This window comes from Anomalospiza imberbis, chromosome 12 (assembly GCF_031753505.1).
Source record: "Anomalospiza imberbis isolate Cuckoo-Finch-1a 21T00152 chromosome 12, ASM3175350v1, whole genome shotgun sequence".
NCBI lineage: Eukaryota > Metazoa > Chordata > Aves > Passeriformes > Viduidae > Anomalospiza > Anomalospiza imberbis.
Window position 1 is genome coordinate 16449984 of NC_089692.1, and position 22298 is coordinate 16472281.

The 22298-nt window shown below is 40.7% G+C and overlaps 1 protein-coding gene across 1 annotated transcript in view; it reads right to left on the minus strand.

Annotated features, from left to right (window-relative positions):
• LOC137481379 (polycystin-1-like protein 2) overlaps positions 1-22298 on the minus strand; it is a 35761-nt gene that overhangs the window by 7335 nt on the left and 6128 nt on the right. The window contains 30 exon segments of the mRNA XM_068203095.1: positions 162-302; positions 999-1095; positions 1538-1769; positions 2522-2750; positions 3666-3870; positions 4379-4648; positions 4650-4698; positions 4700-4960; positions 5465-5611; positions 5943-6121; positions 6314-6415; positions 6637-6867; positions 7272-7465; positions 7729-7954; positions 8642-8776; positions 9689-9815; positions 10617-10741; positions 11751-11933; positions 13205-13330; positions 14158-14352; positions 14862-15007; positions 15169-15369; positions 15828-15969; positions 16223-16343; positions 16939-17146; positions 17748-17853; positions 18940-18989; positions 19710-19808; positions 20908-21312; positions 21966-22195. Coding sequence (XP_068059196.1) covers positions 162-302; positions 999-1095; positions 1538-1769; positions 2522-2750; positions 3666-3870; positions 4379-4648; positions 4650-4698; positions 4700-4960; positions 5465-5611; positions 5943-6121; positions 6314-6415; positions 6637-6867; positions 7272-7465; positions 7729-7954; positions 8642-8776; positions 9689-9815; positions 10617-10741; positions 11751-11933; positions 13205-13330; positions 14158-14352; positions 14862-15007; positions 15169-15369; positions 15828-15969; positions 16223-16343; positions 16939-17146; positions 17748-17853; positions 18940-18989; positions 19710-19808; positions 20908-21312; positions 21966-22195 — 5162 coding nt within the window.

Sequence of the window (22298 nt, forward strand, 5' to 3'; positions counted from 1 at the left end):
CTCCAGCTGCCAGGGAACAGCCTGTCTCTACATCATAATGGCTGGCAGAAAGCTGAAGATATGCCAAAACTTTGTCACCCAAGAGAACAATATTTTCACCGATGTAAAATTACTGATGAGTATTACTGAATAAAACAAGATAATCTACTTATGGGTAATACCCAGGATTTCTCTGATGAGGGCAAATGCTTTCTGCTCCTTCATGTAGCTGATTTTCATTTTCTCCACATCAGCAGCAGGAGGCGGCCGGTAAATATTGCTTCTACTGTCCCTGCGGACCCCGAAGAGAGGGTGTGAATCACCTGTGAGGGAGAGCAGTGAACCCTGGAATTAGTCAACTGATCATCCATGCCCTGCTTTTTGTTTGTTTGGACTTTCTAAGGAAACATTTCTATCTAATGCTTTCCCTCAGGAATACAGAGGATGTGATTTATACAATTACTATAGCAATTGTAAGGCAAACAGTGGGGAGGGAAGGAGCTCACAAAAAATATGTGTTGGGTTTAGGACCAGGTGTGGTCCAGGTGTCTCTCTCTAGGCCGAGCATCTCAGTAGGTGGTGTATTCATAGCCTGAGGCTGAGCAGGGAGGAAGCTGTAGATCAGATAACTTTGCTATGTCCTAGGATTCCTGTGTGCTAGTGAAGGCTTTATTTAGATATGATTATGACTACAGAAGCCACTGCTAAGTTTAGGGGAATAATACAGATAATTGTGGCTGTGGAAAAGTATCTAACCTGAGAATGTCCATATAGGGCTTAAAGGATGTGGGAAATTTCTTTGTGAGAGGTTTTAGTTATGCTTGTCAGATAAAGACCTACCAGTCTACATGAAGGGTGCAGTCTTACTGTTCATTTATTTATTTTCACTAAATTGTGGAATAGTTAGAGGTTTTATTGCAAGCCAGTTGAGCTTAGTCACATGTTCATTCATAAAGCACTCCAAAAGCTTGGAGAGTTCTGCACTTTCTTCAATAATTTTTAACTTTGCAGGCAGTTACCTGGTGCAGATAAAGGCCCATCAATAGCTGTGTTTTCTTCATCCTCATGTTCCACCTTCTTCAGAACCAGAGCAAAAAAAGCAGCAAATCCCAGCACCTGGAAAGAATCGGCCATAGACTCACCATATTCCCGTTTCATATAAAGAAGATCAGGCTTTGACCTGGATCCCTTTGGATCCAGGCACTGCAGGAAAACAACTGTGCTTTGGGTTTGTTGAACCCATGCAGCTGAAGCCCATAAATATGAGAACAGGGCACAGTGCTGGGGTTTGTCCAGCTAAACTGATTGTGTGACACATCCTCACTAGTCAGAAACATCATTAAACACTGACAAAGCAAGGGGGATGAAACTAATGGAGTTAATGTCAGCAAAAAACCAGCAAAACTCTGTAAACCACCTGCCTGCTCTTGTTTTAAGGGCAAGGACTTCTCATTTTATATCCTAAATCCTGCTGCTCTTTTGAACGTGTTAGATTGTCTTCCTGCAATGGCAGCAGGTGAGTTCATCTTGACAGTGGTTGTATTTCTGAGGCGCTCACCTTTAAAGGCTGTGTGATGAAAAGACTTTCCAAGAAGGAGATGACCATGGAGATGAGCCACTTGATGGAGTTCTCCTTGCCATAATGGAGTCCGTAGAGCATGGTAAAGAACCCCGACACACTGCTGGTGGCTGCCACAAGGAACCAAGCAATGAACACAAACCACCAGGGCAGCCCTCTGGGAGAAGAACCTTTCTTGTCATCATTGGACAAATTCAGAGGATGGGACCACCTTGAGAGTGAACCAGAAGAGAAAATTCAGTCTGTGATGGAACAGGAACCAAAATTGCAGTCATCAGGTTCACTGGGAATAGGCAACATCTTATGATATAAAATCAAAATATTCTTTTAATTAATGCAGTTATATAGGATATATGGATACCAAAAAGTACAGTGAGAAAAAATAATGAAGAAGTGTGCAGGGATCAGCTAAAATCAAAATAAATGTGATGGGCTTTTTTACTCCTCAGTTCATGCATAATTGAATCTGCAGTAGAATTATTGACAAAGCTATGAGTGTATTAAATCTGCTGAATGAATCTCTTGTGATCACCATAATGGCCAAGTGACGTGATTAGTGCAATTGTTTTCAATACTTCCAACTTAATTATCATATTTCACAGAACTATTTTTGTCTGCTTATTAATTTTTCTTTATCCATACATTTTAGGAGTCTTCTGTGACTTTGGAGCTGGATGATTATCCCAGCCCTTTACTATCATACGGCATTTATTGTAACTTTCCACTTTGGAGGCAAAAATGACAAACAGCAATGGTCTATCATTATTGCCTTTGTGTGCAGTTCACAGTGCATGGAAATTTCTTTGTAGCTCCCGCAGTGTTATAATAGTAAGACTTATTTTTACAGATGTAATAATAGTTATCTAGCACATGTTAAGCAGTAATTATTTGGGCTCTGTCATCCTGCCCAATTTTGAATGCGTGACCTGAATTTACTTATACTTAGAGTGAGAACTGGGTTACCCCTCACTGATGGATGCTGATGAGCAGATTTGGTTCTCCAGGAGGTTCTTCATATGCTGAATCTGACAAACAGCTTGTGTGTAACTCTGAGGCATCTGAAGTTTATGGGGCCCCAGTAATTCCAGCTCTGTCTCTACATGCTGGAGTTGCATGTACAAGCAGCGATGGTAATCATTGTATTTCAACTGGTCACAAATTCTCTTCTCTGGAGTTGGACTTCTTGTTTTTTCTGCAGACAAATATTTATTTATTTATTTATTTATTTATTGAGAAAATAAATAGATTAAAACACTGTTCAGTACAAAGGGTAGTTTCTCTGGAGTTAAAGATCATTAATGTGATGAAGTGAAGACTAACATATGAAAGGACACTAGAGCTTAAAGCTCTTCTGCTGGAATGGCCTGGAACTCTTTCCAGAAGGCAACTGAGTTAAACAGCAGTCCTAAAATCTTAATAGACAGGTCAGATCAGATCAACTGTTAATTTGTTCGTGGTTTACCTGTGTAATTAGTAGCTTGGAAGACTCCCTGGAAAAGCCAAATGTGAGTCTTAATGAAATCATTGAGATTGTTTCTCATATATTCTTGTTTAATTGAGAGTCAGACTGAAAGGAACAACAGCACAAGCCAAGAAGAAAAAAAAAAGGTCAAAGAGTTTGTGAAATGAGCGATATTTGTGAGTCTTTTCATTTGTAGATGCTGATCCAGCTCCCAAGCCAGGCTGGTAGCAAACATTTGATTCTACAGCGTAAGAAACAGAGATTTCTCAGTTGTCTTTACTTAGTTGGGTGCTCAGTGGTGCAGTGAAAGAACAGGAGGCAATGGGCACATCTCAAAACATGGGAAATTTCTGAACATAGGAAAAAACATAGATATTGGACACTGGAGTAGGTTGCTCCAGCTGAGAATTTGTGGAATCTTCATCCTTGGGGACATTCAGCATCAGACTGATTTGATCTTAGGCAATCCTGCTCCCACTGACCCTGCTCTGAGAAGCACGGTGGGATCCAGAGATCCCTTCTAAGCTCAGCTATTCTGTGATTCTGTAGTTGCCTTAGCGTCAGAATGTAAGAAGAGCTTGGGTCATCACATCCAGTGCTTTCATTGCAAGGGTTTCAGCAGGTATTTCACAGTGTGTTATTTACCTTGGATATCCATTGCACCCAATGTGACAATTATAGGGCCATCCTTCTTGATCTCATCATAAAACCCTTGCCCAGCTCTGTTCTGCTGACAGATGACATCCTCAACCAATGACAGGAGTGTGTTGATATTAGCTGATTTTTCAAGGTCTGGTGCTGATGGAGTCTTTAGGGCTTTGAAGAGTGAGTTGGCAATTCTTCTTATGTCCTAGGAAAGACAGCAGCAACACAGCAGTGACTCTGGCTGCAGTGGCTTAAGCTGATGTGATCTGACAGTACCACTGGCTGGGAGCTGCACCAACTGCTAAGATCTCCAGAATGGATAAGAATAGCACATCCTACAGTGCTGGATGTGACAGGAAGATTTCAGGGAGTTCAGCAAGGCAGCTTTTGGGGTCCAAAAGGGCAGCGTGCCTGCCTGAGGACCTAAGCTGAGAAAGATGTGGTCCATGATACCTTTTATCTTCACTGTCTTGCTTAGTGTTTGCTCTAACTCCTGAACACAGTGATTTGGTCACGCAATAACTGTGCAAGGGCTGGGATGTACAAAGGCAGACCTTAATGAAGGATTGCATTTAGGTGGGCACTTTGCACCAGTGGTAATTGGCTTTTCCTTTCAGACCAGCTGAAGAGCATCGGAACGGGGAAATTTGTGGAGCTGGGGAAGGTGGTAGTGTGTGGCAGCAGAGGGCAGTGCAGGACTCAGTGGGACTTGCCTTTGTCACAGCCTCTGGAGTGAGAGAGGCAGCCTGGGTGGCCCCTGGAGTGGGAAGCAGGCTTGGAGACACTCGGCTATTCTTTCCCGGCTTCTTCTCTCTGCCCTGCTGGGCTGGCCGGGGTCGAATGTTCCTGAAGATCTGCACAATGAGCAGGTTGATGGGGAACATGAGGAGGGAGCTCTCAAAGCCAATCATCACTTCCTGCCATGTGAACTCAATCTTACCTGTCAAGGTCAAACAGAGCAGAGAAGGAAAAATAACCCCAGGCAAAATAAACCATCAAGTCTCTCTCTTGTGAAAAAACCAATTTAATCAACGCTTGCTTCCAGATTCTGCTGTCTCTCTATTTGCCTGCCCAAGCAATGGTGAGGATTGTTACCCAAATCCATTTTCTGCTCAGCAGGATCCTTTGGCACACCCCAGAACATGATGCTGGTCAGCATGGTGCAGAGGAGCAGTGAGAAGCAACAAGACACGCGCTGGGCTCGTGTGAAGGAGCTTCGTGGGGAGCGGCTGAAAACTGAGTACCAGATGTGCCCATCCTGGAAACCCTTGGAGGTCTTCATGAAAAACAGATTGCTGGGAAGGAGAAGAGGGAAATCAAATGGATATGTAGAAAGGAGAGGGAAGAACAGAGCCCTAGTTTAGGGTCCCAAGCTGTTTATGCTTCTAGGCACTATCAGCAGAAGTAATAACTAGGAGAAATTATCAAGTATCTTGGCTTGATTTGCATGGAATGATCATAGCTATTTATGTCCTTTTCTTTTGGACACAGCATAGGGGGAAAGCAAATACTTCCAATTTAAACTGTTAAGATAATTACACTTAAGAGAAGATGTTTGGGTTTCTGTAGGTTTGTCAGGCTATCCTTCTTTAGCACCGATATTTTCAGAATGGTACTACTGTTAGGGTAATGATCTATGTAACCATCATTCCTCTCTCCCTTATTCAGAGCCCTTTAAGGACAGTGGAAAGACCTTCCTTGTTTTCATTTTTTTCTAGGGCTTAGGTCTGTTTTTTTCGTGTCTATTGTTCCAGACTGACTGCTATCAAGAGTAAAAAAATCCATGAAATAGGAGGTACCTGAACTGCTTCATGTCCTGTTCTGTTGCCACTGGGAACACTTTATCTAGAACACATTCTCCAATATCAATGGCTAGCCAAGAGTTACAGAGGAAGTACCATTTCTGATCCCATGCCAGGTCATGGACTAATACTCGATTCACATACCTGTTGGAAAAACACACAGGGCACGGTCACATACCACTGAGAGTATGAAATCCAGAGCTCAACAAGACTGTGGAGGACCAACTCTGGTCTTCAGCTGCTTGGGGTGACATATCTCATCCTGTACTGGACATGGGATATGGGAAGCACTCCTGGTCCTGCACTTTAGGCTACGATTTGGTCTATTCAGCTGCAAAAACTAGAATCTAACACTTCGTTTCTTTCTAGAACTGCAGAAAGGATAATTTTCAAGTGCTAGAAAGGGAAAGCTGTTGTCATTATAAAAAGTTATTTGTGGGTTTTTACTTCCCAGTATCTCCAGACTTCCACTTACCAGGATGGACTGTCCCCTGAATTATCATGCCACAATCTAATACTCTGCAGTTCCCCAAGAGGGAAGAAGGTACAGAGGAGGAAAACATCCACTCCTCCACGTTCAAAGACTGGCATATCAGGATCATTTAGATGGTGAGGCTCACTCTCTCCATCCAGTCCATACAGGGTGAGAGTCACCTGGAAAATAAAAAGGCAAAATGAAGATTTGCACATCTCAATCCTAAGTGTGATTATTTCTCCTTTCATTAAACCTAAGGGCTTTCTGGCTCAGACCATGCATTTGAGCTGTCCTGTTTAATAGCCTCAGGTGCTCCATTATTCATCCAGTTCTCTAAGCAAATAAATCCTCTCACACAGTGCCACTGATACCTTGGAGGTTGTGGCTGCACCACGGCGGTGTCCTGTGAAAACGGTCACAAGGTAACGGTACTGAGCAAAGGGGTCATTGTCTTCCAGGACTGTGATTTTCACCTGCAGAGCCACACAACACAGGCAGCATGTTAGCTGTCCTGTAAGTACAGATTCCTGAAAGCTGTGAGTAGGAATTTGTGATCTTGTGAACAATGTTTACTTACCAGTAAACAGAGAGTTACAGGGAAAGGAGTAGGATTGGTTAAAGACTTCCTATTAAAACAGGCTAGGCATGGTGGGAATTGGCCTGAATAGATTGACTTTATTAGCTGGAGACTTACTTTGGCATCATCCTGGATGTCTTTCCTTCGAGCCCAAATAACTACAAGCACATATATCAGAAAAATGCATCCTACAGTTGTCACCACCACAGGGTTGTCCACGAATGTACCAAACAGCTGTGCTGTTTTGCTGACATCTATGGCATTGGGTATGACAAAGAAGGAGCTCCCAAAGAAGGTCAGATGGTTGCAGAGGCACTGTGTGCTGCTAGGATTTGTTTTTGGTCCTACCTGAAACTCAGAAAAGATTTCTGATAAAACATCTGCCTTCAAAGAATTAGATGACTTACCAAGCAAATGAAGAGACAGTGCTGAGATTGGTAAGTTAGTGTAGAGAGCTGCTGCACACCAAATTGCTCAAGTTCCAATACAGAGTATTAATTCTAACACTTAACCTGTAATGGGCATTACAATATATTATGGCCTTGTCAGAATGGTTCCATTTCTTACACAGAAGTTCATCCCAAGAAATGGGAATGTTGTTTAAAGGTTATTTCAATATGACTAAACTTCTTGAGTTTATTAAAACATCACAGAATTATCGTGTTTCATGGTGTCAGTTACTACAGGTGGTGGTTATGAGGGCTGGCTTTGAAGTGTGTAATAGACACATTATTTTGTTTTGCTGTACTTACATGACATCCATAGCTGTTCCAGCCTCCCTGGTGCTCATCCCAAAATACACAGCGGGATGCAAAGCAAGTGGTATTTATGGTTAGCCCCTCGTAGACTGTTGAATCCATTCCCATATCTTGTAAAACCATGAAATAGTAGGTTCCCTCTCCAAAAATGAGTTCTTCTGGGCTGAGAACCCAGCTGTTCATCTCACCTTGAACATAAATATTTTTGTTTCAATGTATCTATAGAAAGACTAATTCAGAAGCATGCATGTAACAAATGAACCAAAGAAACAGGCATGAAATCATTCTTAGCAACTCATTGATCAAATCACCCCAATCTTTGCTCCTGTTAATGAACATTTTATTCAAGAGATTGGAACGTTGAAGCATGAGGTTTCTTTCCAGCTAGACACCTGAACTCAGGGTCAAGGCTCATTCTGCAAGTTTATGAGTCACTAACCACTTATCTTACCTCCAGACGTTTTCTTATAGAACAGATGATTTTTCATATCATAGCTGGTTTCATTTGGGTGATAACCATACCCCAAGTAAAGTATTAGGGGAATGTCGTGTTCAGATTCCAGGTGGATCACTATAGAAGTGTTTTCTGAGGTAACATTGACTTGAAAAGTGCTATAATTGCCCAGATTCAACAGAATCTTATCTTCCTGAGTTGCTGAAAGCCTTGGTAACATGATCTGTTTTTAAACAAAAAGACATAGGTTTAAATACAGAAAAGCATTTTTCTTCTTAACATGCAGCCACATGCTAGATTATCTTTTTTCACAACATCAGGAAAGCATGGCCAGCAAAAATACCACTTTCAAAGTAATTTTCTTTTTAATGTCAACTAACCTCTGAAAAAATAATGTGAAATCTGTGTAGACTCATTACAAAACCTAGGGTTAGGGTTAGTGTTAGGGTTAGTGCATTTCTGAACTCAGACCTGTGATTATGACTGAGACATTGGCTGCATAAAGTGCATGTATGAGTGATTTAAATGTCAGTTTATACACGGGCTAGGAAGCCAAAGAGTAGCACAGTAAATACAGTAGTTGGTTGATGAAATTATACTTCACATTCTGCTTTGGGATGACTGTAATCTGGGATCTATTTCCACAACCACTAGCATTCTTACATTCATTTAAAGGAAGAATAAAACACCTCCTTTTCAATAAAAGACAGAAATACTTGGGGTTTTTTTTTCACCACATCACACAAATCCCTCTGTCAGAACTACAGACAGCATCAGCCTATTATCTAATATAATGAACACTACCAGAATTTGTGTTCAACTCACAAATGATAACACAAATGATGGTTTGTTAAGGGAGGGAGAAAAAATACGGGGAAAGAGGGTAAGAGTTAGGAAATAGTGGCTTTACCTCAATGTTCTCTTTGAGGTTGCTGACTGGTATGATCAAACCATCCAGACCAGTTAGACTTAGACCTCCCACTGTTCCACTGATGTCAAAACTGCTGTCACTGGAGAAAAAGGGATTCATGGCAAAGCTCACCATCTGTTAGAAGACATTAACAATCTGAGATATTATCATTACCAGATATTCAATATTGTCAATATTTCATTTTATTCACACTCTGAACTGCTGAATAGTGAAAGAATGAGCTCGGACCCAAATAGAAGTAAACTTCCAAGAAGTCTGCATCCAGATTTAAATAAGATTCTACCTTATCTCTAAGGTGGGTCTATAAACCTTGAAAGCAATTTTCATTCTGAAACATGTACAACAATCTTTATTGCTTTCATACAGTGTGACACCTTTTTGGCAGATTTGGAAAAGGTGAAACAAAAAAAAAATGTTTGCAGGTATTTTAGGTGTCTCCTGAGAGGGTCAAACCTACCAGAGAGATCTTCAGAAAATTGATTATGAAATTATGACAACTATATGCTATCTATTGTTCTGAGAGAAAAAACACCTCGTCCTAATTCATATGGTGGCCGTGCTACCATCAGCACATTTGTCTCCTGCAGGATCTGAGTGCCCCACACTCAGGTGTTTCTTGCTGGGGTGAAGGAAGGCTGCTGTAGGTTAGTCTGAATGTGATATGGACTCTGAGCTGTTGCATCGGGCTCAGAGCATAAGATGTAAACAAACAGCAAATAGATGTTTAGGTATTGATTAATTCCAGTGCCTGCTCCTGCCATGTATGTGTGAATCAAAGCGTATGTAAGGGGCTGATGGGATGGGGAATTTAAGAATTCAGTTGTCCTTAACTTGCTCAACCAACCTTATCCAATTAAGATAAATGAAGGCTTCTTTGACCAATAATTTCAAATAATTTTCTTGGCATGACAGGAAGAATGATGTGTGCTCATGTGTTCATTGTGAAAGGATAAACGAATCTAAAACCATTGCATCAGGAATGCAAGCTGGATATCAAATAGAGTTAAATAAAAGCTGTTTACTTGCCCTTATATCCACTGTTTCACCATCAACTCCAGAAACATTGAGAGAGGAAGCAGGTGGGAGAGTAAAGCTGGCAGAGCTAGAATTGGAGATGTTAATGGATGTGCTATCCATGTTTTCTGTTTGTAATCTGTCCAGTTAGGGTTGGGCAAGAGCAAAGCAGAATAAAAGAGAAAAAAAATAATAAAAGGAAAAAAAAAACAGAAAAAAAACCAAACATCAATAGCACAGACTTCATATCTACAGAGAAATCTTTCTCTCTTTAAGAATATATTTAGTTGCAAAACTATTTCTAAGTCTGCCAGTAAATGCTTCGTACATGGATCTGTCCCGGATGCAGTATTCCATGTAAACCTACCATAGAATCATCAAAAAAATGGTGGAATTGGCATATCTGGAGAGGAAATTTTACCAAGGTGTACTTATTTGAAAGACTTGGTTTCTGTGTGAACATGCTCTTGATTTGAATGCACAGTTTGATGTGGATGAAAACCAGGCTCTTGGGGAACAATTTAGGGATGATTATAGGGAATGGAAAATGCTCGTCAGGCTCCTCAGGATTATATTTGCTTCTGCCAAGCTGCTTACAGTTCCATATAACATGTCATTATTGGCAACTTGGAAAAGAAAAGAAACCCTTAGCTGGTATGACATGAGTTTTCTACATAATTCCAAAAGTAAGTGACTACTGCCTCATTCAGGAAATTGTAGCAAATTCTCTGCTGGTTAAAGAACACACAACATGGGAATTTCTAAGTTGATGCTCCTGGAATCCAAACTGTTCTTACTATCAGTCACTAACAACAGACTTGTTACGCTATTGAAATTGTCATTATGCTACAATATTTGGTTCCAAACATTCTGTTTAAGCACAATGGAATTAACATTTGTAGCTCTCAGAAGCTTCAGTGGGGGACACTGCAGCTTTTACCTGTGCATGTACATTGTGGCAGAGGGAGAGGTGAGGACTGTTGGCTCATCACCTGGTGCCTTCCCAAACAGAAGGGCACTCTGGAGATTTTCAACTGTACTCAGGAGCTGGTGTGACACTGAACTCTGGAAAAGAATTGGAGGAGGAAATTTACAACAAAGGTACTCAGGATTATCAAGCTGCACATTATTTGTCATTGCTTCCATTTAATTTTGGTGTCTTACTAAGCTGACTAACTTGGTGATAAGCTTCCTAGTCTCAGAGAAAGCTATTCTATTGCAATTCAGTTTCTGTAATTCTCATTGAAACATTGCAGATGGCAAATAAATGCCTAACAGATTTTACTTCTATATTGTTACATTCATAACTTCTATACATTGAAATACATTGAATTGAAGCATGACATCAATAAATTAATGTACTTTTGTGTATTAATGCCCTTAGCTGCACATGTTAGTATTTTGTTACTTGGAAAAGCAAGACCTAATTACATATCAATTGTGTATTATTAGTGGGTTATTGCTGGAAAACTTGTCCAGTTGATCTTTTCTCTCAGATTTATTTCATCCCTACTCCCTTGCAGTGATGAAATTAAAGTACGTTCAGTCCGGGAGACTCATAGAGTTAGCTGTGACAATTCACATATAGCTAGGAAAGGGTAGGACAAAATAGATATGTTTTGTCTTTCTGAACAGATAATCAGAGCTTTCTGCAAAAGTGTCAGCAGCAACCAGAGCTGCTTCAAGCTGTGAAGTAGTAGTGGCAATCATGAATATTTAATACCTGTGGCTTCCTTGAATTATGGGGCAAAAGGAGGGGATAGAAGCAAATCTGAAAAAAATCACAATGTGCTTGTCATGGATTAGAGGTCAGAGCTGATGCTGTGTTCTCTCTCCTGTTCAGCTTTCAATGTAACAAATCTCAAGAGGCCTCTATCTTCATTAACAGATATTCAATCTAACATGTTTAACTGGAGAGAAGTTTCCTCTGATATTCAAGTCCATCATGGTGTCACAATGAACCTTTCCCAGTGGAAAGGTAAAAACACCAGAGACAGCAGAGATTTTAAAACCCTCCCAAAGCAAACAAATATTCACATGCAGTACAGTACAATCTGGACCAAATCTAAATTACCTGTTTTGCTTCTGGCACTGAAGTGTTCCCAGCTCTGATTTCTACAGAAGCTTTAAGAACACTGCTCACTGCATTAAACAGATAGTTGGCTGCTTCCTTTAACTCCTGACCATCTCTGCTGTGCTCTGTGTTTACAGCAAGCAAAGAGGCACTGACATGTTTCAGAGTGTTGCTGGCTTCCACCTGCAGGAGAAACACAGGGAGGAGCAGTTTATATGTGCTGGCACTACAAGTGACAGAAGTGACACTTGTGTCATTTACTGAATATTGCAACAGCAGTAATCTTTGGGACTATTAGTGGGTAATGCCATTTTAACTATAATTATTTGTGCTGGGGTAGTACTTCAGATGCTAATAAAGATGATATACTAGATGGTACACCAAATGGAACACAGGCATGAAAAATGCAGCCCGCTTCCACAGATGTAATCCATAAAAAGATGAATAACATCTGAAAGAAGCTTGTCTGTCAAACCCTGGGCAAGGACAGCTTTTAGATTTACAGTAAAGTAGTAAATTAGGTTATAAGTTTCTATCTTAGTGCCAAAGTGCTAAGTGCCAAAGGAGAATGAGTTTTGCAATTTTTATTTTGTGCCTGGATGCAGCTTTGGGACTGGGAGAGCATTGGCCAGATTTTAGCCCAGCATAGTGAAGGAGCCAAGCAAATTCACTGCAGGCTTGGACACATCCATCCCCACAGCCTGTGAACACTGAGCAGCCTTTCTGTAGGGTAAGAGCTGGATCTGAGCTTTGTTCTTGTCTTGCCAAAGTTAACCACATCCTGCTGAAATGCTCCCAAGCCATTGTCTGGCTCCAACTCTATAATACATCAGAAATCAGGACAGCTGTTTTTATTGCCTGCATATTTGGGAAACTTCCCCCAGTGACAGTTTGTTCTGTCCTGCCATATGCTCACCCTGGAACCATAAATAGCATAATCTACTAATAATGCCTTGTTCCCAGACAAGACTCAAGAAATACTTTTGTGAGACCAACCTGCACATTTGAGCCCAGCTCCTCTCGGTGCTGACATGTTCCTTGACCGTTACCTGTGTGCATTTTGTGCAGTGCCAGGATCAGGGATGAATGAATGTGGGCAATTCCAGAAAAACCCTCTTGAGGCAGTTCTTCAGGGTTTTAAAAGTGCTTTACAAGAGAAAACATGCACCCTGACATGTTTCTGACTGAAAGTTAAGGATACTTAATAACAAAAATGTATGATAAATGTAATGGTCATAGCCTGGATTGTAGAGATTGCTGAGACAGTATCTGAGACTTGAATTTACTTACTCTAAACAGAGTCAAATACTGCTAGTCAAAATACACATACTGGTACAGTTGAAAAAATGGGTAAGAACAGATAATTCTAAGGCACTGAAACTCTTCTAAGGTCAGTGGGATAATTAGAGTCCCTGCTATTAGTGTGAGGAGATATAAGATGAATTGCTTCTTACCTGTGCTGAGACAGACAGCTCTTCACTCCTGTAAGTGATTTCTTTCAATACTTCTGACATCTTCAGAGCAGTCTGCATTGATGTTATGTTAACAGCAGAGAGAGTTGTCAGCATCAGCCCTCGGAGCTTGGCATGAAAAGGGATAATTAGGCAAAGGAAAAAGATGCTAATTAGGACTGTGAAAGTAGTGCTGTGTATTGACAGCCAGGCTTGCTGTAAGTTATGCAGTAGAGTAAGGCTCCACAACAAAGATCATTTGAGCTGATATTAGCTCTAGTGACAAGATGCTACTTGCCCTAGTAATTATATAATCACGAGTTTTATGTTACGTCCCAGCACAGAGAATTCATACACTTAACATCCATTAACAGCAAGGAGAGTTACTTGTGAGAATTTGTACTAATGTATGTGAATTACTGTGTAAATGCCACTTCCAGAGAAAGCAGAGCCATGTGTGATTGATGTTATTAAAATAATGAATCTTAATTGATGGATATATTCTCTAGATCTCTTCATCTGAGGCACTCAAAGCACTGTACAAATATCAGCTTATGACTGAAACATCAACTGGTGGCTAGAGTGGACTAAAGTAAATTACCTGCCATCTAGTACTTTTGGGGAAAATTAGATAGGATATTTATCCCAGTGGAGATGCCATTTTAATTGATATTTAAATTGCTTTGGAAAATCAGGTTTAGATTAACTAGTTTAAATAAATGAAATAACAATTGAGAATTAACTGTTTTAGTGATGAGTGATAAAACAATTTATGTAGACAAATAGTGAAAACTAGCTGAAACCTGTGCCAAACACCGAGACAGATACTTGCTAGAAACTTGAAACCTTCATTGATTTCAAGTGGTGATATGTGAGCTTTTTATTACTTAAGAGCTGTCAAAAAATGTGAAGAGTCCATTATATGACATTTTACTGCAAGAAAGCGTTCTGCTGACCTCTTTTCGTGTGTTTGTCTGTAAAGACATGTTAAAACTTTCCTCTTGGATCTGCTGATTAAGGACAGATGTCACTGATTTGTAGAGCTGGAAGAGACTCATGCTGTTGTTCCCATCTTTTAGGATGGTGTTTGCCTTCTCAGATACCACAGCCTGCAGGGTCAGGTTCCCATCCATCATATCTGCAGGTCCAACCTGGTGAAGGAATCAGATATGCTCTCAACATTGCCAAGGCTGCTATAATTGTCTTTCAACAGCTTCCAGGATCATCTTAATAACAGCCTAGATAGAGTGGGACATAAAACTTCATGTTCCCATTTTAAATATTTTATTTCCAATGGCCTGATAAGGATATCCTTACTTTGGCACTGGGGAAGAAGCAGGAGATTTTGGGGCCTACACAGAGTAATTCCAGACTCAGTAAATAGGTTTACACTGCTCAATCAATGTCCAAACAATTATTTTAGACTTTAGTTCTAGAAAAAAGGGTAGTGGAAGATCTTTTGACCTTGAGCACACAGAGAATAGTCTCTGTTAGGTAGAAAAATGGTGATTATGGCACATTCAGAAGGAAGTAGTATATCTAAAACAGGAAATAAGCATATATAAAGTAGTATATCTAAAAGAGGAATAAGCTCCAAAAGTCAGTTTTGGTTTAGTTATCCACTGGAGAGTTCTTGAAACTAATTAATTCTACTGTGTACCTTCACTGAAGCATTTGTTTGAGCTGTATCACCGACGTTGTTGCTAACAATAATTGTCACATGTAAAATAAAATTATTTTCCTCTTCTCCAAGTGGAAGATAAACTGGGAAGAGTTCAGGATCCGGGCTACAGTCCAGGAGAGAATCTGCAAGGGGAGAGAAGGGGTCAGGGAGCAGACACCACAGGGACACGGCCTGCTCTCTGGGACCAGGGGACTGATGCTCACTCGCAGTCTCCCTGCAGAGCAGGCCAGCCTGTGCCCTTGCTCCGGCCAGGGGAAGCCAAACAGCTGCCCAGGGGACTTACCTGGTGTCACATAGAAGCAGTATGTGAGCTGCCTGCTAGGACTGGCCTGGCCCGACCCTTCCGAGCCGGGAGCACTGCAGGACACTCTGAAGGCGGTGAGCACAGACCCCTGCTCGGGACTCAGGGCACAGCCGGGGGCTTCGGGCGGGGGCACGGTGCTCACCAGGAACGATCGCTCCCCGTAGCGTCGCCGAGTCGTGGCTGGCAGTGGAGGGAGCAGAGCGTCAGGCAGGACCATGCCCCAGCTTGGCATCGCGCCCACCGGGCTGTCTGCTCGGGCACACACACGGCAGGCTGGGCCAACGAGCAATGAAATCCTGCTACTGCATAAACCATTGCAGGAGAAGAGCTATTAAAAATATCTTCATGTCTGCATTATAAAGCAAAGCGCTATTATTTGATCAAGGATTTAGCATGACTTTGTTTCAGGTGAGCCTTAACAAAGTTATTAACAGCTTGGAGTAAAATAACTGAATTTCTCCTGCTGTGTGACACCCCAGAACAAACTTATCTCCTCATTATTTTAAAGAACTCACATATAAAGTAACACCTTCATATTTGTCAGTGAGGCTACGCATGTGTGACATCAATATGATGTCATGTCAGCAGAGACAATCTCAAAGGAGTCTGTAAACCCTAAAAACCCTGTTAGCCCCTACCTGTTACTTTAATCTGAAAAGCTTCTCCCTGTGTCTGCAAGAAGGAGCTGCTCATTCTCAACACAGATGAGTTGCTTTGAAGCAAATTCAAAGAGTTCTGCTGGAAACCAGTCAGGCCACAGGCTAGAGGGAGGGTTGCAGACTGGAAAATCAGACAGAAAAGAACACATGGCAGTAGAGGCTCTTTGCTGTTCTTTCTGTTGTGATTTATCAGGAACAGGATGGTAGTTTGGTACCCTCCATTATAACCCCTCCCAATCCAGGCACCCCCTTGTCTCGGTCTTCACTAGTATTTTCTAAGCATCCACTTGACAAAATATCCCTCTGAGGCCATATGGCTTTGTGGATAATTATTTTTGTATGTGCAGTATTTCTGACCAATCTGGTGCTCTCACCTTGTGTTGGAATGTGTTATCTAAATACCAGTTATAATATATGGCATGGGAGTCCTCCTGTTCAGAGACACTCAAAACAACTTCATCACTAACATTCACTGGCTTGCAGTTTGCCTCACACCTGTAAGGAAGTAAGATGGGAGTTACACATAGTATGAGATGTCTAGGAAAAACTTCACACATATCTTATGGTATTTATTCCTATTGTGTCAATGAGGTTGACACATTGAAATCTCCAACACTGCAGTGGGGTCAAAAAACCCTACGTGGTTTTCAGAAGAATGTGTTTCAGTTTGTCAAAGGATTGTGTTCAGAAACATGGACTGAAAAATGCAGCAAGACTTATTTGGTCAGTAATTTTTATCATGATAAGGTGCAAATGGATTTAGAAGTTTTCTTTACTGTGAGGGTGTTGAGGCCCTGGCACAGGTTGCCCAGAGAAGCTGTGGATGCTCCATCCCTGGAAGTGTCCAAGGCCAGGCTGAATGGAGCTCTGAGTATCTTGATCTAGTGGAAGGTGTTCTGCCCATAACTGAGAGGTGGAACAGGATGATCTTTAAAGTTCTTTCTAACCCAAACCATTCTGTGATTCTAGGATTCTATGCTTCTAAAAGTACAACACTACTGTATTATCATTATTATTGGAAACTGTGGTCTTGAACTATGCTTGTGCAGTAATAATATTAACCTGTGAATACCAGGGTTTAAAACCAGACCTGATTTCCAGTTGCAGTTCTTGTTTTGCAGTCACATAGAGACATTGCTCGTCCTGCCTCTCTTCACTGCCATGGTTTTGGATGGTAATCTTGACAGTAACTGCTGATTTTGGAGGAGGAAGGCAGGAAGGTGGAATTTGCACCTCACTTTGGTTGATTAGGATTATCTGTTGCTTCACACATTCATTCCAGGCAGGCCAGCAAGCTCCTGCAGAAACATTTCCTCTATAGTTAGGACAGCATCTTATAAAGGACTTTCCTGCCATAAGTTTCAAAGAGCTTTATAGACAAGTTTCTTGAACACAATTTAAGGAGTTGGTAATCTGGATTCAGAGTACAGGCTTTTCCAAAGTCATGTATGAGGTCAGGGATAATTATGGGGATAGAAGACAGATGGCCTGAATCCCAATCCTGTTTTCAGTCAGAAATGTGTTTGCATCATGTTTAATGTTAATTACTGCTGTTTTATTGAGACACATGTACTTTGCAAATGCCTGTGTAAGTCACTTGGGACTAATCCTTGGCTATGAGAGGGAAGCTTAGGACAGGTAGATCTTGAAAAACTAAAAAACTGAACCCTTTGGGAGAAGACAAAATGGTGTACTATGCCATGTTATATACCATAATTAGTTTGATCCCAAAACTAGGGTTGGGTAGAAGGACGTTCTTCACATACAGTGAGTGGCAAACTTTAAAGCCAGAAAATGAAGCATCCTTAAGTCAGATTTTAAACACTGGATCTGACACAACAGTGAGTTTGTTACTCATCAAGTACAAGTTGGTGAAAAAAGTTTGGAAAATGCACAAACCACAGGTCCAGAGAAAACTGGAATTATTGTTGTTGTCTGGCCAGCCAAGTGTAACAGTTGTGAAAGGATCCACATGGCGACTCGGTTTAATATATATTTTGTGATCCTAAATAAGAAGTAAATGTATCAGTTAGAGAACAAACATGTATAAACACATATATATGTTGCTTCTTTATAATGAAAAAGGTCTGAAAGTTTAGACCCTAAATCACTGCATGCAGATCTGTAGTTTATATGAGTAGCAGAGGTAGGATGGAACTAGAAGCTATGGGAATAGAAGAGGAGGGCACAGAAAAGTTGTGTGGCAGAATTCTCCCAAATGCAGAACTGGTTTAGAAGTGCAGCTCCCATTTTCAAAACTAGGTACTTAGGAAATTAATTCCTATAAAACCTTCACATCTGGACCAAGACTTCTAACCCTTGGACAACCACTTGTCTTCTGGTGCATTCCTCTTTTTTTCTGAATTGGATACATTGCAGCTATAAACAAAGACAATAAGGGGTAGCTGAGTTTGTCTTTCTGTGTACAAAACTGTGATAAACTTGGGTTTGGATTAGATCTATATTCCTCTGATGCAATATATTTTTACAGGCAATCTGTAAAGCATGATGGCTTCTTGAAGCAGTTTATCTCCCATAGCAGATGTCTGTCTGCTAGTGTTACAGTTAAAAACTAGACTTTTAAGATGATAAAATATTCTATCTGGCATTTTTATTATTTAAATATGGACAGCTGCTAGCAATTGGTGTATCATTAACTTCTCATTTTGCCAAAAACTGGAAGATTTTTCATTGCAAAATAATTTAAACACTCCAATACAGAAGTAGAAAACACTTGGGAACCATATAAAATATATTAAACTCTACTTGAAGGATCACTTTCCAGAGAGAGGTTTGCATTAGTCAAGTAGATGAATTAAAAATTAATCTAAACACATCTTTACTTCCAAAACTGAATTGTTGTAAAAACTTTCTTTAATCTTTTTTATGAATTGTAGATGGAATGCCTGTAAACACATTTGTCTCCAAGACTAGTGGTATAGATTTTGTGTTAAGCCATATGGGGAACAGAACATCTAGTCCATAATTTACTATGCTACAAATACTTCTTTTCCCTGTCTTATACAGCACTTTCACTGGTAAGAAAAAATTTCTAAGCTATTTTAAAGAAAGATCCTTAAATAATACTTACATTTTTCTTTCGGGTATTTGTTTTGTAGCTGCCTTCTTCCTTATCAGAATCTGCTTAATGCAAAAAAGAACAGAATATTTCAGTGCTACCTTTCAAGCTTTCAGACATCCTCAGTGAATATGACTTAAATCCACAGGATTTGACTTCTGACAGTGTGAAAGATGGGGCTGTAAGAATCAGACTCCAGAGCTGTGACAAACTGCACAGTCAAAATGTAAAATGGCAACAACAAGCTCATCAAAGATTACAAAGGAGATGATCCTGATTCTTCAAACATAATGGTAGAAATCAAAATATATTCACAGAAGGTGATGGAGTTTCACTGATGTACAAAGGAAAATCGACGGAAAGCACTGGAAAACTTTCAGTACAATTAGTGCTAAGGTTATTTTATCTCTGATATAATCTGCTCTTGTAAATATAAGGATGAGCCATCTAGAAGCCATTAGTGACAGCAATTTAAGAGGCTGCTGTGATGCAAATATTTTCTGGTTTCAAAGCTATGTCCCAAGCCATAAACTTCACTCATTATTTCTAGGACAAACAGCAAATGTGCAATGTGTTACATATATAGAGTGATGCTAATTTATGACTACATCAAAGTCAGGGAATCTGCCTTCATCAGGAAGAAGCCTCCACAAAAGTTTTCAGCACTGTTGCTGGAAGGAAAGCAATTACTACATGCAAACCATAAACACTCTGTGAAATGCTCTGGTTGCAAAAAGACATTTAGGTGGTCAAAACCAGCACTGTCAGATTAATGCAATTACCTTTTTTATGGGAGCTGTTTGCCAACACAGTGATGAATCCAAGATCCAGACTCATGTTTGAGAAGTCATTCATGGCCACCACTTTCACTAGAAAAGTACCTAGAGAAGGCAAAGGGCCAGTTAAGAGTAGAAGTGGGCCCAGTCCAATGGGTTTGAGGTATAATATCCAATTTGTAAAGGAAACTTCCTTCTTTTCTGTTAAGAGTTTTCAGGGGGGTTTCTGGTGGGTGTCCACTGCTGAAAGTCTTTTCCTGGAATGTTTTTCCCCTTTATCTCAACTTCTGAATAACTCAGCTGCCCTTTTCCTAGCCCTTGTCATGTAATTTTGTGTCAGCTGACTATGGTATCACACAGGAAGCTAGAGGTGTACAAACACTGGAGGCCAAATGAGTTTAGGCATCTTGAGACAGCAGTTATCTTTTTTGAAAATTTCTGCCTATGGGGAAGGAATGTTCAAATGGCTACAGGGAGAACAAATAAAACTTTAATATTGAATAATTTAAAAATATGAAATGAAATCATGATTAGCTTCTTCTATTCCCACTTTGGCATGGGGTTGGAATAGCTCATTAGAGGTGGAAACTTTTTTATCTTCTGCCACTGTTAATTAACTCTAAAGCACAATCTGCCTAATTCCACATTTTAAAGGCTTTGACTATGTAATAATGGAAGGAAAATATTACTAAAATGTTTATTCATAACTAACGCCAACAAAAGTTATGTGTTGGAAATGGGCATGCAGAAAAACTCGCCTTTTCTTTGTCATCTCTACTTTGAGCTCCTCAGAGTATGAATAACTTCAGTGTAAAATGCAGAGCAATCTAAACTTGAAACATAATGAACAAACAGGAGGAAAACACTTTGCTATTCAAGAAAATGTCCTCATTTGTACTTCAATCAGATGGTGCCATGAAAAAACAAACCCTATGTCTCTTTACCATGTCTCTTCCATTGCAAGAATCAGGTGAAGCCTTGCTCTGACTCTGCAGAGCAGAGCCATTTGTCAGCTCCATTTTTTAGCTCAATTACATAGGACTGTGCTGTTCATCCTGCTCTGCAGACTAAGTTTGAGCAGTCAGAAAAGCTGCCAAATTCAGCTGTGCATTACTGTCCCCTAGCCCAGGATGCTGTGACTCCTTATGTGACCTGTACTCATCTGTGTTGTCCTGGAAGCACAGGAGGTGTCAGGGTGCTGTACCTTCCTGGGGCACGGGAACGCCGTACATCCGCGGCTCCCCACGAGGGCCGTCTGCTTTGTGGTACTGGGTTTGGTTGGATCCAATCACCTCAAACATCAGCTTCTCTGGGGCACCATGGGACACAGAGACATTCACCTCCAAATCCTCCCCCAGCTGCAGAGTGTGGGAAGCTACTGCAGCCTGAATTCCAGATACTGGCTCAATTAAATGAACAGCAATAGTCCCAGTGATCTCCGATGCCATCGTGTTCCTGGATGCTCGGATTTCGAGCTGATGCACCCCTGGGCCTATCAGCTCTTGAGAGGCACTGCTGAGTGTCAGGTTATGGGAGACAAGACCTTCCTTCGCACTGGATTCACTCAGTGTCATGTTTCCTGCTAACATACTGTAGGTTACTTCATTGCCTGCAAAAACACAGATGAAAATTTCTCACAGCTTGTGCAACAGGCCGACAAGTTCCAGCTGCTTTGTGCAGCATTCCAATGTTTATACAGGAGTCACAAGAACACTGCAGCAAAGCAGTCATTTTTAATAAAGTCACTTAAGGTGACTTAATGAAAATCCATTGTATGTTTTCTGCTCGGAATGTTTTGAGAAGAGAATTCAAATATTCACTACTGAATTTTATTTTTTTTCAGCACATATGTGGCTTCCAGGAACTTGAAGTGAGAAAGAAATGTACACCAGCAAGTGTGTCCTTCTCAGAGTGGAATCCTCTTACTCTAGTCAGAGGAGCATTTCCATAAATTTCTAACTTCAAATGCAGAAATATTCTGACTGGCATCATGTAGATTTTTGTGACTAAAGGTATGCTTCTGCTGTCAGCTTTGTCAATAGGAAAAAAGGGTTTATACTTATGCTTTAGGTGGTGAAATATCTCTGAGAAAGAACCCCTCCAAGGGAACTGAGAGAATTAAATTACAGGAATACAACAATTAGAGGGAAAGCATTGACTAAAAAGAATTCTTATTTGGCATAATGACAATCCTGCTTCTATCCTAAGCATGGCCATAATAGTTATCCTTCCCTTAAAATCATGCAGAGAAATTATCCTCACCTCCACTGAGCTGAACTTGGATCCACAACACCTCCCCAAAGAGCGTACGGCAGCAGGAGCTGTTCCCTGTTTCATACTGGCTGTAGCACCCAGTAATGCTGAGCTGATCCACCTGATCTTGAACTGTCACCTGCCTCTGTGCCATCACGTGCCACTCGCTGGTGGTGCACTCCACAAAAACAGTAAACTCCCCAGGAGAGGAGTACCTGTATGTGAGGTTGCTGACCAGTCTGGAATAAAAAGAGAAGAGCTGTTTGTTCTGGAAGACCATGCTGGGATGTCCTTCACCTTACATGATAACACATCCCCAGATTTCATTCATTCAAATGTCAT